We start from the raw sequence: 16,723 nt of genomic DNA on the forward strand, positions 1-16,723 counted from the left end.
CCAGCGCTGCAGGTGGTGTCTTAACCTACTCTGCCCCAGCACCAGCCCCCTGGCTATGATTTCTAACACACTAGTATACTGTGTATGCACTACAGTTGTACCTTGGTATCCAACACTTAAGACAACAGAAGTTTGCTAGTCCTGACTAAGTGATACTTCAAATCATGAACTTACATGTACAACTCTCCCAGGGACTTGTGGACAGGAAGGAGGCACGCGACATCCTGAATGATGACTTTCCCAGCCGCCTTGATGGGTCGATTGCTAGAGTCCGATCCTTCCCGCTTACTTTTCCATCGCCTTGATTTCTGGGGGAGATGACAAGATATAAGTAATGGGGACTCCGATGAGTGGAAACCTACAGTGGCAGAGCAAAGCACATCATATTTGGGTCATTGGTAATTTGCAGACTTTAAATTACATCATGCCCACAATTATATGAATCAGCATCTGTAGGAAAAAGAAGGATGACAAAGGGCATTGAGTTCTTGATCCAAAATCCTAACAGGAAAATAAGCACCTACTTCAGGGCTATATACATTCTGCAGGTGCTCACAAATAGACACCCAGAAGCCCGAATTAATTAATTAATTAAAAATAGCAGATAAATAAGTTAGTAACAACCACAAAAATGTGGGAGACCCACTTTTAAGGCTGAGTTCAGTACCAGATTCAAAGTTCTTGCATGAAATTAATCAGGTTTTTTTTCTTCCCAATTTCAACAGGGTTTGCTGAAAATTTAACTCAGACATGGCAGTGTGCTCTGCAAACCTTAATCTGTGGCAGGAAGACAGAGATATTTAGCAGCTTGAGGAAATTACCCTGTTCTCCCAGCAGACTTGAACTATTTCTAGGAGTGGTCAACTCAGGATGCTAATATGTGAGTAGAGGGACTTGGGGATATGGAAGATCCTGAACAAGTGTCCCATTTCCCTAGGGGCTGCCTTCTGAGTGGTTACGCCTGTGAGAAGACTGCTTGTGTTAAAGGAGAGGTGTCTTGAAACTGAGAATTATCAAAGTGTAGCCCCATCTGGAATCCTCAGACAACAACCAGCCAAGGGAGTAATACTTCATTTTATTTTATGGCCAAAAATTTAAAAGGGGGAACCAAGTAATTCAACTCAAAAGAGGGCAACAGGGGCAGGCCTTGTGGTGCAATGAGTTAAGCTGTCACTTGGAATGCCCTTACCCTGCTTCAGAATGACTGGGTTAAGTCCTGGCTACTCCACACTTCTGATTCAGCTTCCTGCTAATGAGTATCCTGGGACAAGGAGGATGATGGCCCAAGTGTTTGAGCTCCTGCCACCCACGTGGGAGACCTGGATGGAGTTCCTTACTCCTGATGTCAGCTTGACCCAGCCCCAGCCATTGTGGTTACTTGGAGAGTAACCCAGTGGATGGATGATCTCTCTGTCTCTCACTTTCTCTCTGCCTTTCAAATAAATAAATCTTCATTTTTAAAATGTATTTATTTACTTGAAAAGAAGAGTTACAAAGAGACAGAGAAATTTTCCATCCACTGGTTCACTTTCCAAATGACCGCAACAACTGGGCTGGGCTAGATCGAAGTCAGGAGCCTGGAGTTTCTTCCAGGTCTCCCACGTGGGTGCAGGGGCTCAAAGAGTTGGGCCATCCTCTGCTGTTTTCCCAGGCACATTAGCAAGAAGCCGGATTGGAAGTGGAGCACCTGAGACTCAAACCAGCGCCCATATGGGATGCTGGCACAGTAACCTGCTGTGCCACAGAGCTGACCCCAATAAATCTTTTTAAAAGTGTATATTGTGGCTGGCGCCGCGGCTCACTAGGCTAATCCTCCGCCTAGCGGCGCCGGCACACCGGGTTCTAGTCCCGGTCGGGGTGCTGGATTCTGTCCCGGTTGCCCCTCTTCCAGGCCAGCTCTCTGCTGTGGCCAGGGTGTGCAGTGGAGGATGGCCCAAGTCCTTGGGCCCTGCACCCCATGGGAGACCAGGATAAGTACCTGGCTCCTGCCATTGGATCAGCGCGGTGTGCCGGCCACAGTGCGCCGGCCGCGGCAGCCATTGGAGGGTGAACCAACGGCAAAGGAAGACCTTTCTCTCTGTCTCTCTCTCACTGTCCACTCTGCCTGTCAAAAAAAAAAAAAAAAGTGTATATTGTATTGGGGGTAGGAGAGTTATTTATAACAAAGGAGGCAAGACAAACAAGTGAAATGGGCACTTCCACATGTCTGGCAAGCTACTTATTTGCTATGACTTAGTCTCACGGATGTCTACTTTCTTTTTTGATCACTAGTAACTTGGGGCTAGTGATGAGTTCTGACATTCCCATTTCACAGGGTTAATAGAGCACAGTGAAAAGGAGTAAGCGCAAACTGTGGGAAATGAAAAATGTATACTTGTCATGAATGTATTCATTCTCAGGAATTTGAATCAGGTAATTATTTAGAAAGCTCACAAATTAATCGTTTATCCATAACGATTTTTATATTTCTACTCTTCCATGAATTAATCTTTGTCTGAATTCAGGCATTCTGACCACTGATGTCATATCTAATTCCCAAAGTCGCCCAATGCATGTATCCTCCTATAGGATTATTGTGTATCTTGGAACCTACTCAGTCCAGGACACCTGGACTCAGTTCAGGGTATCTGTGAACTGTTTATCATAATTTATAATTGCATATGCTACTCTATCAACTTGAACCTCAACCATTTGAGCATGGGCAGCAGTTCAGTCACTATTTACTGTTTATCCACATATAATTTATCATTAATCTGCACCACAGGGGGAGTTTAACCTTTTACTTCGAGGTAGCCCTTCCTATCTCTATTTGCCCTGGGTCTTTTCTAGAGAAGAATTATGTGCATACACTTAACACAACCCCTTTCAGCCACAAACACCCTGCTTTGGGTGTAAGGGAGATATGTGAAAGAATGAACAAGCTGTCAGAATGGGCTGGAGCCAGACAGTGATAACTGACATAAGACAAATGCAGTCATCCATGCACTAACTACAACCACACAACCTTTTTTAGGGAGGAGAGAATAATGTGTGTCAACCCTGTGGTGACAGTGAACAGCACAGGTGTTTACCTAGCATAGGGAGGGCAAACATGCACATAAACTTCACTGTGATTTTCCTTCAGTTTCCCGGAGTTTAGAAATCCAGGAAACAACACTCCCACCAGCTCCACACTGGTCATCTCAAATGAGATTTAGGGCCTGCATTTAAAAATAATGTACACTGAAAAAATTCTATCTGGAATGGAATAGGTACTCTCTAATTTGGTCTTCTGGGTTGATTGGAAGGCTTCTAAAACACTGTTCTAGGCAGTGACCATGGGAAGTCCGTGAACTACTGAGCAGTTCATTACAGCTCATTTAACCACACGCAGAAATACATGCAGGCCTTGGGGAGGATGGGCTCTCCCGGCAGTCAGAGAACACTGAAAATAACCAGAGTTTCCGGACTTTTTAAGCAAACCTAATAAACTTTTTTTTTTTTTTTTTTTTTTTTATTTTTGACAGGCAGAGTGGACAGTGAGAGAGAGACAGAGAGGGAAAGGTCTTCCTTTGCCGTTGGTTCACCCTCCAATGGCCGCCGCTGCAGCCGGCGCACCGCGCTGATCCGATGGCAGGAGCCAGGATCCAGGTGCTTTTCCTGGTCTCCCATGGGGTGCAGGGCCCAAGCACCTGGGCCATCCTCCACTGCACTCCCTGGCCATAGCAGAGAGCTGGCCTGGAAGAGGGGCAACCGGGACAGAATCCGGCGCCCCAACCGGGACTAGAACCCGGTGTGCCGGCGCCGCAAGGTGGAGGATTAGCCTATTGAGCCACGGCGCCGGCTCAAACCTAATAAACTTGATAAAACCTAATGAAAAGCACTCACAAGCTCCACTAAAACTTATTTTCCCTTAATATTTTGCTGGCCAATTCAGGAGTGTCTCTTGCATGTGCAACTGTCAGAATTCTCTTGGGAGCCTTTGGTTTCAGAGAACAATGACACTCTAGGATAAGGCTATGTGAGTAGTTCTTCCAGATTAGGAAAAGGCACTACAGTGTATAAGCCCTCAACACTTGTGTTGGTTTGGTCTCACTCAGACGGACTTAAAATGTGGATTCTCTTCTGTAAAGTAAAATCGGGTTGGGGGCGGCGGGGGGTGGACAAAGGACTCTGCATTTCCCTTAAGTCTTTTCAGTGTTCCACTAACAGAAAATGCCCTTTTCCCACAGATTTCATGAAAAGGGACTGAGGGAAGAAAGACAAAGCAAGACAGACAAATCACTACGTGATGAACACTAGGATGCCCCTCTGAACAAATCAAGAAGGTGTTTGGGGAGTTATGGGAAGAGGACAGGGAAGAGAGGAGTGGGTAGAGGGGACAGGAGGGAGATACTGGTGCAAACAGCACTAAATGACAACCACAGCCAGCTTGCGACTGTACCACCAGAGTCACTGCTACAATCGGAGGCAACATCGATGCCAATAAACGGGTTAAATGTGCAAACAGCCCAAGAATAAGCCACCAACTGCTTCGCAGCAACCCCATCAACAATGCATAATCAGCAGAGTGGGCAGTGAGCTCCTGTTTAACTAGCAGTGGGAGGGGTATCTGGAAGGATCAGCGGAAACTCAGCAGTCGAGCTGGCTGGGACAGGCTTTTTGAGGAAAGGTGGCCACACTGGGGGCTTCACCTCCAAGTTGTTGGCAGCAGTCGTACTTGCTAATTGGGGCTCCTGATTTCAACTGTTTTTTATATGAAAGCACTATGGGACAAGACCCCCAAATATTTTTTACACCAAATGAAATTTACACAAAGCCTCAAGGCTGTCTTGCTCAGCAGCAGGTCACCTTGGGGAGACCTTGGCACTACTGAAACATGAAGGGGACAGGAGAGGAAGACAGAAGAGGGGAGACGGCCAATAGGAGTGAGAAAGGAAGAGAAGGAAGAGGGGGTGTCCACAGCAAGGTTTTACAGTCAATGCAAAATACCGATGGTCAGGAAAAATATTAGTTGCAAAGAACTCACAAAGGATAAAATCTTGCTCCTGTGTCATGCCAAGGAAGCAGGTAAGTACTTCTTTCTCAGAACTAGACCAAGACTATGAAAACAAACACAATGGTGGAAGCCTCTTGTATCTTCCTCTGCTCTCTCCATGCCAAAGGTAGGCTTTGCAAAACTCCACAAAATTAGACAAACACTCCAAGTGAAATCAGGTAAGTGAAAGGCTTATAACTGGGTCTCTTTTCAAGCCCAGTATTAAGTTTAATTTGCAAAGAACCATTCATGATCCTTAACAATATCAATCCACTTGAACTCCACAATTAACAAAGAGCCAGTGCCTGGCTCCCCAGGAGCAAAAACAATGACTATTGGTCCTGAAAACCAGCCAGCTGTCATTTCAGGTTCCTCAAAGCCAGGCAGGTGGCATTTTATTCTTGGGCCTTTGGGTAGAGACAGGATTAGTTAAGGAGAGCATTTGCACAGCGCACAGTACCGGGAAGTCGTTAATTGCTTGTATGGACCAACGTCGCCGGGCAGAGCGAGGAGACATCTGTGTGTGAAAACGTTATACCCAGGAAAAGGGAAGAAAAACACCAAGAAAATTAAAAGGGGAAAATATAGAATAAAATGAAAGCTTCGCACACATCTGATGGATTAAAAGGTATCACAATATACTGCAAAATCAGAACTGGAACGACTGAGGAGTCTGAACCTAAGCACAGCATTTTTGGATTCCCTTGCCTCCCCCAACCCATCACACTCCAAATCCAGCTGAAACTCTCTTGTTCCTCATCACATTTCAAGACATTAGGAGGTTGATGTCACCGCAGGTCTGACAAAGAATAACCAAGGTTTGAGGTTTGCTGGCAGGGACTCAGATCACCGTGCAAATGGAGGAACAGTGAGAACTCTGTCTCCCCTTTAATGCGTTGCAGAACACATACTGAGAAGACATTCTCATTCCTAGAAAGGAACAAGCTCTTCAACAGGCTCCACAGCAAATACACTTTGGTATGTGGCTGGGGGCAACGGCGGGACTGGACATCCTGACACTGGAACCGAAGGACAACCTCCAGAGTGATGCTGGGGGAAGTCAGAGCCTTCGAGAAATGAGGGCAGGTGGGGAGCTCAGGCTGAGGTGCTTCCCTCTCGAGGGCACTCTTACTAACCACACGAGCATCTGAGTGTGAAACTGGCATGTACAGTACTGTGTGGAGACCAGAAGTCATACTGTTGACTTAAAGATCTCCCCAGTTATTGATATCAGAGCTATTTAAGTAACAAACTGATACAAGAGTAGGAGGTTGCAAAATTTCAAAAATATTTGTAGGGGCCGGCGCTGTGGCATAGCGGGTAAAGCCACCGCCTGCAGTGCCAGCATCCCAAATGGGCACCGGTTTGAGTCCTGGCTGCTCCAATTCTGATCCAGCTCTTTGCTATGACCTGGGAAAGCAGAAGATGGCCAAAACCTTGGGCCCCTGCACCATGTGGGAGACACAGAAGAAGCTTCTGGCTCCTGACCAGATCTGAAGATAGGCTCAGCTCTAGCTGTTGTGGCCATTTGGGGGAGTGAACCAGCAGACTGAAGATCTTTCTCTCTCTCTCTCGTCTCTATCTCTCTGTAACTCTGCCTTTCAAATAAATAAATACATCTTTAAAAAAAAAAAACACAAAAATGACAAGATAAACACTTTCTAAATAGCTCTTAAGACTTCTTGTAATCTTAAAAATATCCCATAATTCCTCCATTGCTACATGCCTTAATGGGGTTATATTCTAGTCCCTTACTGCCATTTACTTAAAGCTCTGAGGGATAGAGATCTAAACAAGAATAAAAATATCTAGGAGAAAAACTGGGGTTGTAAATGAAGATGTAAGGAACTTAGTAAGCTGGAATCACTTCCAGAACAAAAATGATATCATCTGACAGGTAAAGCTACCCACCTAATGATCAGAAAATATTCCTCAAGGAATATCAACTTCTGTGAGGAAGATAAGGTAGCCTATATAAGACACCACGGTCTGGGGCTGACACTATGGTGAAGTAGGTAAAGCCGCCACCTGCAGTACCGGCATCCCATATGAATGCCTGTTCGAGTCTCAGCTGCTCCACTTGTGATCCAGCTCCCTGCCACGGCCTGGGAAGGCAGTGGAAGATGGCCCAAGTCCTGGGGCCTCTGCACCCCTGTGGAGACCCAGAAGAAACTCCTGGCTCCTGGCTTTGGATTGGCTCAGCTCTGGCCGTTGCAGCCATCTGGGGAGTGAACCAGCAGATGGAAGACCTCTCTCTGTCTCTGTCTCTGCCTCCCTGTAACTCTGCTTTTCAAATAAATAAATAAATCTTAAAAAAAAAAAAAAGACACCATGGTCATATTCTATTCCCTTAATTCTACCCTTTGCCTTATAATGAGATGGATTTGAACATGTTTCAAGGAGAGACAATTTATTTGAAATTCATCACAAGATAATTAACACATTTTTACCTTCTTAACCTATTAGGTTTGGAAATTTTTTTTAGACAAAAATGATCAAATATCAGAAATTTCACATGATTTAGTCTATTAATCACTACATGTCATCCATTAAAATATGTCCCCTCTCCTACAGGGCTTCCAGTGTTCTTATAAGGGTTTCTCTTGACCTGTGTGACTGTCAAACCATTGAAGTATATGCTTATGCTCTGTGAACTTTTCTGTAAATGTCATACAAAAACATAAAACTGTCATACAAGATTATAAAAATATTAGATCTTCTGTTTTATTTGGCCTCTGGAAGAAAATTTCAAGAGCACTTATGATTTCATACTAGGAGACAGGAGCACAGCTTCTGTGGAGCAGTGGCACACAGAGAACTACACCAAAGTAAAACACACGATCCCTCCTTTCTCCCCAGCAAAGCCTGCCTGACAGCACAGGATCAGCCACGTGCCTTTGGTGCCTTTTTTATCATAATGGTGTTTGTACGAAAAGAAGCCAGGCCATCCAAAAACATGAACGTAGGCTTGACCAATGCTTTCACATTAGCAACTAGGGTTATTTTGACTAGAGATGGGTGTCACACACACCACCAGTAAAAAGCACTGGTCACCCATTTGGCCCAATGAGTAGCAGCACATGGAACTGAACTGAAGGGGAATTCAGAACTTATTCTTTGCCAAAATATCTCCTCAACTTGGCCCTGAAGGTAAAGAACATTCTCACATTAATCCAATTGTGAGTTTTTATGCCAATAGAATACCTTAGCTCCAACTAGTTTATCAAATTATCTATCCAGATATCTGCTAGCTTGTGGGAAAATAAAAAAGAACTAACACTGTGAATGTGAAGAACTTGGGGAGGATGTAATTTAGCAGCGGTTCCAAGGAGGTCCATGACAGCTCGAGGGACAGAAATCCACCAGAGGAGGGAGGAATGGGGCTGTGGAAAACTGACCGGGAAGGCACCAAAAAGCAATTTCCTGTTCACCTGGAGAGTTCTGCTGAAGACTGTTCTGCTCTTAAACACCAGATGATTCTACTCAGTTCAGTCACAAGTAAGTAACCCCCTGCTAAAGTCAGAGATGGTGAACCACCAGTGTGAGCCAAGGTTAGACAATGCCCTGCACGTGAAGTGAAGGTACTTCTAATACTTGCTAGAAAGTTGTTTAATTAAAATAATCCAAATTTTTAAAACCAAATTGCAATTACAGATAATCCACTATTTTTCAGTTAGCAGGCAACAGAGAATTCCTTGATCACGTTTGTGCAGCAGCTCAGTGATAACGTGAAAACATCATGTCAGCTAATGACAACACAAAGAGTTCTCAGAATCTTTCCCACGCTCTGCCAACATTCTCTACGTTGTTTCCAAAGATTTCAGATAGCTTAGTAACTAGGGACAGTGGGTTCCTAAAGAACTCTGGGAAATAAGAACAAGTTCAGGAATTTTCATATAAACTGGTCCATTCAAATGGGTACTTTAAAAGTACAAAAACTTCTGGAAATTAACTTTTCCTTTTGCTGGAAAATTTAAAATTTTAGTGTTTCTTCATCAATTCTCATGTTAATGTGATATTAATACAAAGAGAAAAAATTCAGTGTAACTCAATGATACAATTCTAAGAATATAATGGTACTTCCCTCCCTACCTCCCTTTTTCCCTTCCTTTCTTGCTTTGGAGAATGACTTTAAAACTCCCGGGACCAGCACTGTGATGTAGAGGGTAAAGCCGCCACCTTAAGTGCCAGCATCCCATATAGGCCAGTTCTAGTCCCGGCTGCTCCACTTCTGATCCAGCTCTCTGCTATGGCCTGGGAAAGCAGTGGAAGACGGCTCAAGTCCTTGGGCCCCTGCACCCACGTGAGAGACCCAGAGGAGGCTCGTGGTTCCTGGTTTTGGATCGGCGCAGCTTCGGCCTTTGTCGCCATTTAGGGAGTAAACCAGTGGATGGAAGACCTCTCTCTCTGCCTCTGCCTCTCTGTAACTCTTTCAAACAAATAAATAAATCTAAAAAATAAAAAACCTTCCCACAACTATGAAGTTTCAAGTACATCAAGATTCCAAGCTTTCGGAAACTTCCCTTAATTTGTTGAAAAGCATCAGAATATTAAGGAGGACCTGAACCTAAATGATACCATCTGAAGTATCAAGAGTCAACTCAATGATGGGAATTACAAGTTCAGGGTTAAACAGGAAATAAAGACCATGGGTTATAAGAACTAATCCCTCCCCCTCACATATACAATTTACACTGGGTAAAACCAACTGAAAGGAACAGAGCAATGACATTTCTTGAGTGAACTAATTATGAAAGTGAACGACTACTGTGTTATTACTAATTTAGCTGCTGTGTGTGGCAGGCAAGGAGACAAAGAAAGAGAATACAAGAGAAAGGGTAAGAATCAGGGGCCCTGGCTCTGGAACTTACCCGCTCCTTGTAGTAGAAGGAGCTGATGGAGACCTGCTCTTTCTCACTGCGAGTGGGGCTCCCACTGTACAACCGGAGGTTCCCAGGAGCCTCTGTGCGGATCTTCATTGGTGCAATCAAGCCGGTGTGATAAGCAGACAAGGCCGAGAGAGATCTGTAGTTGAAAGTGAGAATTAGCCACACAGGCTGCAGACCTCATTATTTCTAAGTAGTGCTATTCTTAGCACTTGATGAAACCATGAGGAAAAGATGGACAAAATAGAAATGCCAAAAAAAGAACCAAATAAAACTTTCCAAACTGAAAACTGCTTTATCTGCAGAAGCACAGAATGGCTCTATGATTATATACACAGAGCATCCAAGGGAACATACAAACTACTAGAACTACTAAGAGAATTTAGATACAAAGTCTATCTATAAAAACCTATTGTACTCATATTTTTAATGATTAGAAGCAAATATTTAGGAAATTGGCATCTTTAAAATCCCATTTATAATAGTATCAAAACACATCAAGGGGCCAGTGTTGTGGTGCATGGGTTAAACTGCTACTTGCTATACTGGCATCAAATACTGGGAACCCACTTTGAGTCCCAGCTGCTCTGCTTCTGATCCAGTTCCATTCTAATGTATGTGAAAAAGGAGTGGAGAATGGCTCAAGTAGTTGGGCCCCTGCCACCTAATGAGGGACCCAGATGGAGTTCTGGGTTCTTGGCTTCAGCCTGGCCCAGCCCTAGCTGTTGTGGCCATTTGGGGAGTGAACCAGCAGATCTCTCTCTCATTCTCTCTGTCACTCTGCCATTCAAGTGAATAAATAAGTCAATATTTTTTAAAACCATATCAAATACCCAGCTATCAATTTTTTTTAAGATTTTATTTATTTTATTTGAGAGGTAGAGATATAGACAGTGAGAGGGAGAGACACAGAGAAATGTCTTCCTTCAGTTGGTTCACTCTCCAAATGGCCACAATGGCTGGAGCTGCGCTAATCGAAGTAAGGAGCCAGGTGCTTCTTCCCGGTCTCCCACGTGAGTGCAGGGGCCCAAGGACCTGGGCCATCTTTCACTGCTTTTCCAGGCCATAGCAGAGAGCTGGATCTCTGGAGCAGCCGGGACTAGAACTGGCCTATATGGGATGCTGGCACAGCAGTCGTAGGATTAACCTACTGCACCATGGCACCAGCCCCCCAGCTATAAACTTAATGTGAAAAATGTATACTGAAAATACAAAATATTGCTAAAAGAAATTTTAAAAAGACACAGTGAGGGCAATATTTGGCTTAGCAGTTGAGATACCCATGTCACTTTCTGGAGAGCCTACTTCTGAGTCCTGGTTCTGGCTCCCGATTCCAGCTCCTGCCAATACAACCTTGGGAGGCACTGGTGATGGCTCAAGTAGTTGGGTTCCTCCTACCTATATGGGAGATCAGGACTGAATTCCCGGTTCCTGGCTTCAGTCTGGCCTAGCCCCAGTTGTACCGGGAGAGTGAGATGATAGATGGGAGCTCTCTCTGTCTCTCAAATAAATAAATTAAAGAAGACAGACAAAAATGGAGACACAGAATTAGTAGATTTCATAATATCAAGATGTCAGTTTGGGATAAGCACTTGGAGCAGTCATTAAGGTGCTGCTTGGAATGCGTGCAGCCCATATCCAAGCACCTAGTTTAAGCCCTGGCTTCTTTGCTTCTGATACAGATTTCTGCTAATGCACACCCTGGAAGGCAGTGGACTGATGTCTCAAGTTCTTGCGTCCTTGCCAACCACGTGGGAGATCCACATGGAGCTCTAGGCTCCTGACTTCGGCAAGGCTCAGCCCTGGCTGTTGGAGGCATTTGGAGAGTGAATCAGTGGACAGATCTTTCTTTTTTCTCTCTCTCCCTCTGCCTTTCAAATAAAAAGAAGAAAGAAAAATACTTTAATTTTCTCCAAATTGATCTATAGATTCAACACAATTCTAATCAAAATATGAGCAGGGATTTTTGTAGAAACAAGTAAGCTGAGTTCATAACTACAGAAATGCAAAAAGATCTAGAATAGCCAACAACATAAAACTAAACACAATAAAGTTGGAGGACTTATGCTAACAGATTTGAAGACTTGCTACATAAAGCTACATTGTAAGTGCAGTGTTGGCATAAACAGAGACAAATAGATTTAAGGAAAAAAATACAGAGTCTAGAGACCACAGATATGTAGTCAACTGATTTTCACCAAAGTCATTATTACAAATTCAAGGAAGAAAGGAAATCTCATGAATGGGGCTAGAACAACTGTCAATCCCACTGAAGAAAACAAACTTTTACCTTCTCTCACATCAAGCAAACACAAAAATTAATCTGAGGTAGATCAGATCTTACGTAGGGAATTTAAAATGCTTTAAAACAAAAACACACTGGGTTTTTATTTGACCTTGGGGCAGGCAAAGATTTTTTTAAAACAGAATACAAAAGTCACTAACCATAATATTAAAAAGTGATAAAATGTACATCATCAAAATTGAAAACTGTCATTCACCAAAAATCATTAGAAGGGAAAAAGAAAAACGAGAAAATTAATAATATATGCCAACACAAGCAAAATCAGTAACTGCCACAAATAAGAAATCGTCCTAAAAACGTGCAAGACTTGAACAGACACATCACAAGAAAAGATACCCAAATGGTCAACATGCACACAAAATCTCCTCAGCATCAAAGTCACCACCAGAGAGGTAAAGTAAAACCACCATGAGGGGCCGTCACACTCCCACCTCAACAACTTTTGGAGAGAACTGGGACCAGCATGAGAGAGCAAAACGGCACAACCAGTGCACACACACCTTTTGGCAACTTCTGATAAAATTAAACATGTTCCTTACACTACTGACTTGGAAATTCTTTATTTTTTTTCTTTTTAGATTTTTTTTTATTTATTTGAAAGGCAGAGTTACAGAGAGAGGAATGGGGGGGGTTGGAGGGGGGGGGAGAGAGAGAGAGAGAATTCCCCCATCTGCTGGTTCACTCTCCAAATGGCCACAATGACCGGGGCTGGACCAGGCTGTGGATTCGGAGCCAAAGGCTTCTTCTGGGTCTCCCATGTGTGTGCAGGGTCCCATGCACTTGGGCCATCTTTCGTTGCTTTCCTAGGCACATTAGCAGGGAGCTGGATTCTAAGTAGAGCAGCCAGGTCTTGAATCGTTGCCCATGGGATGCGGGCATTGCAAGACAGAGGCTTAACCTGGTACACCACAATGCCAGTCCCTTGACCTGGCTCTTCTACTTCTTCAGTAGAAAATTTAATATTTCCTTGGGGCTGGCCCTGTGGCACAGCAGGTTAATGCCATGGCCTGAAGCGCTGGCACCCCATATGGACACTGGTTCAAGACCTGGCTGCTCCACTTCTAATCCAGCTCTCTCCTGTGGCCTGGGAAAGCAGTAGAAGATGGCCCGAGTCTTTGGGTCCCTGCATCCACGTGGGAGACCCAGAAGAAGCTCCTGGCTCCTGACTTCGGCCAATTGGGGAGTGAATCATCAGATGGAAGACCTCTCTCTCTCTGCTTCTCCTCTCTCTGTAACTCTGACTTTCAAGTAAATAAATAAATCTTTAAAAATAAAAAGAAAATTTAATTATTTCCACAAAAAACTTTGATGCCTAGGTTTTTTAGACTCAAAATGGAAGCAACCCAAATATACCATCAATAGGAGAATAAACAAAGTTTGCTACACTCCTATAATGCAACTACTGATACACACAGCAATGTGGCTCAATTTCACTAACATTAAGTTAAACAAATTAAGCCAGACACAAAACAGTTCATTCTGCATGATTCTATTTCAATAAAGTTCAAGAACAGGCAAAGTTAAACTATGACAGAAGTCAGTTTCCTCTGGGCAGTGAAGGGCTAGGGAAAGGGACCATGAACTCTGAGCGGTGAGGGTAAAGCTCCGTATCTTGATCTGAGTACTGGTCATCAAGCTGTATACTTCAGATCTGTGTCTTGTAAATTACACCTCAGTAAAGTACTGTTGGGTGAAAAATGTTCCTATTAGAACATCTGACCCAAAGTTCAGCTACAGATATTTCACTGTTTCCCTGTAAGAGTAGGCTGCTGTTTTCCAGTTCAGCCTTTCTAATAAGGAACCTGGTGTAATGCAGAGGTACTTAACCCTTACTTCTCCTAGGGCCGACGGCTCAGCTGCCTGGGCTGTGGCAGAGCCTGGCAGTCACCCAGCCTAGCTAGTGGTCACTGTCCGCTCGCAACGCCGCACTCAGTTCTTTTTCTCTCGTTACCTCAGCTATTCCTTCTTGGCTCTGCTAAGGATACCGTATCCAAGACAGGAAGGCGACTGTGGCAGGAAGGGTTACCAAGGGGTTCTGATCATCCTACTGCAGAACCAGAAGTTTACTACATAATCTCTAAGCTGAAAATTGCGGTGGCCACAACAGGAAACACAGTTTGAGCGTTCCTCAGTGCCAAGCAGTGGTCTCAGCGCTAGCTCATGTAACCTCCCCAGCAACTAAAGGAGGTCGGTGCTTTCCGGGTCCCGTGTTACTGCGGAAGCCACTAACAGTTTAGACAACGTGTCCACATTCATGGAGCATCAGGGTCAAAAGAGGAACCTGGATAGCTTGGCTCTGAAGTCCACATTCCTATCTGCTGCATCAGACAGACAGGAAAGCCGTGAAGACTAGACAGAAACACGTTCCGCTGTTAACAGTCACGCTCCTGGCACACGGAGAAAGAAAGGAAAGGCTTGCACTTTTTAATTTAAAACTCTCACTGTCTGAGATTTTCAAACATGCAACTCATGTAACTTTTAAAAACTATACTTTTTTTGGCTAGAAGTGGCATATTAGTGTTGTGAGACTGTACAAGATTTTTTGTTATTTTTCCAGCTTTATTTAATGTTGATTAATCAAGTGACATAAAGTGATAATGCAGAATATTTAGCAATTGGGGAAAACCACATTCAAAAAGAATTTGTCTTGCTTTGCCAATAGCTTTTACAAAACTATTCCTTCTAATGGTTTAGGAGTAAATAATTTGACACAGAAATCTCAGCTTTTATATAATTTAATGAACCTTGATCTTTCTTGAACACATCTTATCATGGGAGCTGACGGAGGACTAAAACAAATTTTCCAAAGACTAACCTGGGAGTGCTTTCCAGGTTTCTGTCCACTCATGAATGTGAATGCCTACTGCAACCCCAGACTCACCTAGGAGTAGGTTCTGTCGGCGACACTGCTCGATGCATTGTCATGGGCCTTGTAAAATACACCAGATAACCTGAAAAAGCAGACAGCACATGCGCCCCTCAGTACCAAGAAACTAGGTGTCGGAAATTCCAGGGCAGAATCTGTTAGTCATATTCTGGAAGGATAAGACTCATTTCACAAGCCGTGAAGACGCACGGTGTCAGAGATCCTTAACAGGATCAAAGGCCAGAACCTCCAGGAAGTGGGAGGGAGATGCAAGCGGGTGGATAAAGCCTCCACAGATACTTTGTGTTATCACCACTGGGGGATCTGTTCTTTGTTAATGATCAGGGTTCTGAGTAAAGACTAAAATCCAAGTTCATCCAAGAATGATAAAACTAAGCCTCAGTTCTAGTGAAAATCCTTAGAATATGTCCATGGACATCTCTGGCATCAGATCACAGTAATACTACGGAAATAAGAACAACGAGAAATTTTCTGATGAAGATGCTTACATAGGATGTGTGACGTTCTTGGCTGTTCTCTCTCAAAATCTAGAATCAGAGAATAATAAAGAAACCAACCTGCTCCACAGAACCTGGCCCCAGATGTCCTAGGAAAGGGAATATTGGCATCCTGGTAGGAGCCGTAGGCAGTGGTGACCCTTGCAAACGTCGGTAAGGGTGGTGTGACAGAGTTTGGGAGTGCAAATGGGTTGCTGGAAGCGCTGTCTTCTTGGTTCTGAAATTTTTAAAAACCACAACTTGTTTTAACCCATTATGTCTCAAGTCCCACCTACAACACCTATAAAGACTTAAACTGAACAAAATATATACCACTCATGGTAACTTTGAAATAAATATGTCATTGACTTATTCACAGAATTGAATAATTGGGACTTAATGGGTTAAAACTGAATGACAAAAGAAGAACACACTGTAACAAAATCAGGGAGCCCAGGATTTAAGGGGGAAAGAAATGAAACAAAACATCAAAGCATAGGTTGGTACAAGAATTTCATGTTTCCCACCACAAAAGACTCCAGGCAGGAGACCAACTGGCGCAGGCAGGGCTCCAAACAGCTCTGGTTGCGTTTCACTTTTTGCAGGGAAGTGTCCTTCAGGATCTAGAAAAGGCCCAAAGCAGAGTCAAGAAGAGCACCACTTCTCCTGCCTGCCTTGATTCTTCAAAGTGGTCAGAAGCAATGGTGACACAGAGAGATGCATAGTTCAGTCTAAAACGCCCAACACAGCACAGCACCTCCTATCCTCTGTGGAGGGTCACTGAGAAAGAATCAGGCCTGAGTTTACTAAAACAGCCATTTCCTTAGTCAAGGCACACATATTGGTGAGATCTCAAACACCTGTACAAAAAAAATGTTTAAAATATTTCAATGACTGTATATTGATACGTTGACATGACAGTATTTTGGATGCACTGGATTAAATTAAAACATTACTGAAGTTAATTTGTGTTCTTTTAAACATTTTTTTAGTGTGGCTATAAAAAATCTAAAATTAAGGGCTGGCGCTGTGGCACAGTGGGTTAAAAGCCCTAGCCTGCAGTGCCAGCATCCCATATGAGCGCTGGTTCAGGTCCTGGCTGCTCCACTTCCAATCCAGCTTCTTGCTAATGTACCAGGAAAAGCAGTGGAG

General features: G+C 43.7%; 1 protein-coding gene across 11 annotated transcripts in view; it reads right to left on the reverse strand.

Annotated features, from left to right (window-relative positions):
• Positions 1–16,723, reverse strand: part of WDR59 (WD repeat domain 59) — a 101,774-nt gene that overhangs the window by 23,173 nt on the left and 61,878 nt on the right. For 6 of the 11 annotated variants that reach the window (XR_016225422.1, XR_016225420.1, XM_008257615.5 and 3 more), the window contains 6 exons: positions 16,099–16,194; positions 15,653–15,809; positions 15,090–15,159; positions 9,889–10,042; positions 5,478–5,534; positions 175–308 (listed from right to left, as the gene is read on the reverse strand). Coding sequence is in view for 6 of the 11 variants with exons in the window: in XM_008257615.5 (XP_008255837.1) it covers positions 175–308; positions 5,478–5,534; positions 9,889–10,042; positions 15,090–15,159; positions 15,653–15,809; positions 16,099–16,194 (668 nt within the window). In the remaining 5 variants the exon portion in view is untranslated. Of the gene's footprint in view, positions 1–174; positions 309–2,138; positions 3,463–3,830; positions 5,535–9,888; positions 10,043–15,089; positions 15,160–15,652; positions 15,810–16,098; positions 16,195–16,723 lie in introns of those variants that run through there. The other 5 variants (XR_011384093.2, XR_016225421.1, XM_051847282.3 and 2 more) reach the window with 2 other exon arrangements.

The sequence above is a fragment of the Oryctolagus cuniculus genome, chromosome 18 (genome assembly GCF_051225735.1).
Source record: "Oryctolagus cuniculus isolate XC-2025 breed Fujian yellow rabbit chromosome 18, ASM5122573v1, whole genome shotgun sequence".
Classification (NCBI taxonomy): domain Eukaryota; kingdom Metazoa; phylum Chordata; class Mammalia; order Lagomorpha; family Leporidae; genus Oryctolagus; species Oryctolagus cuniculus.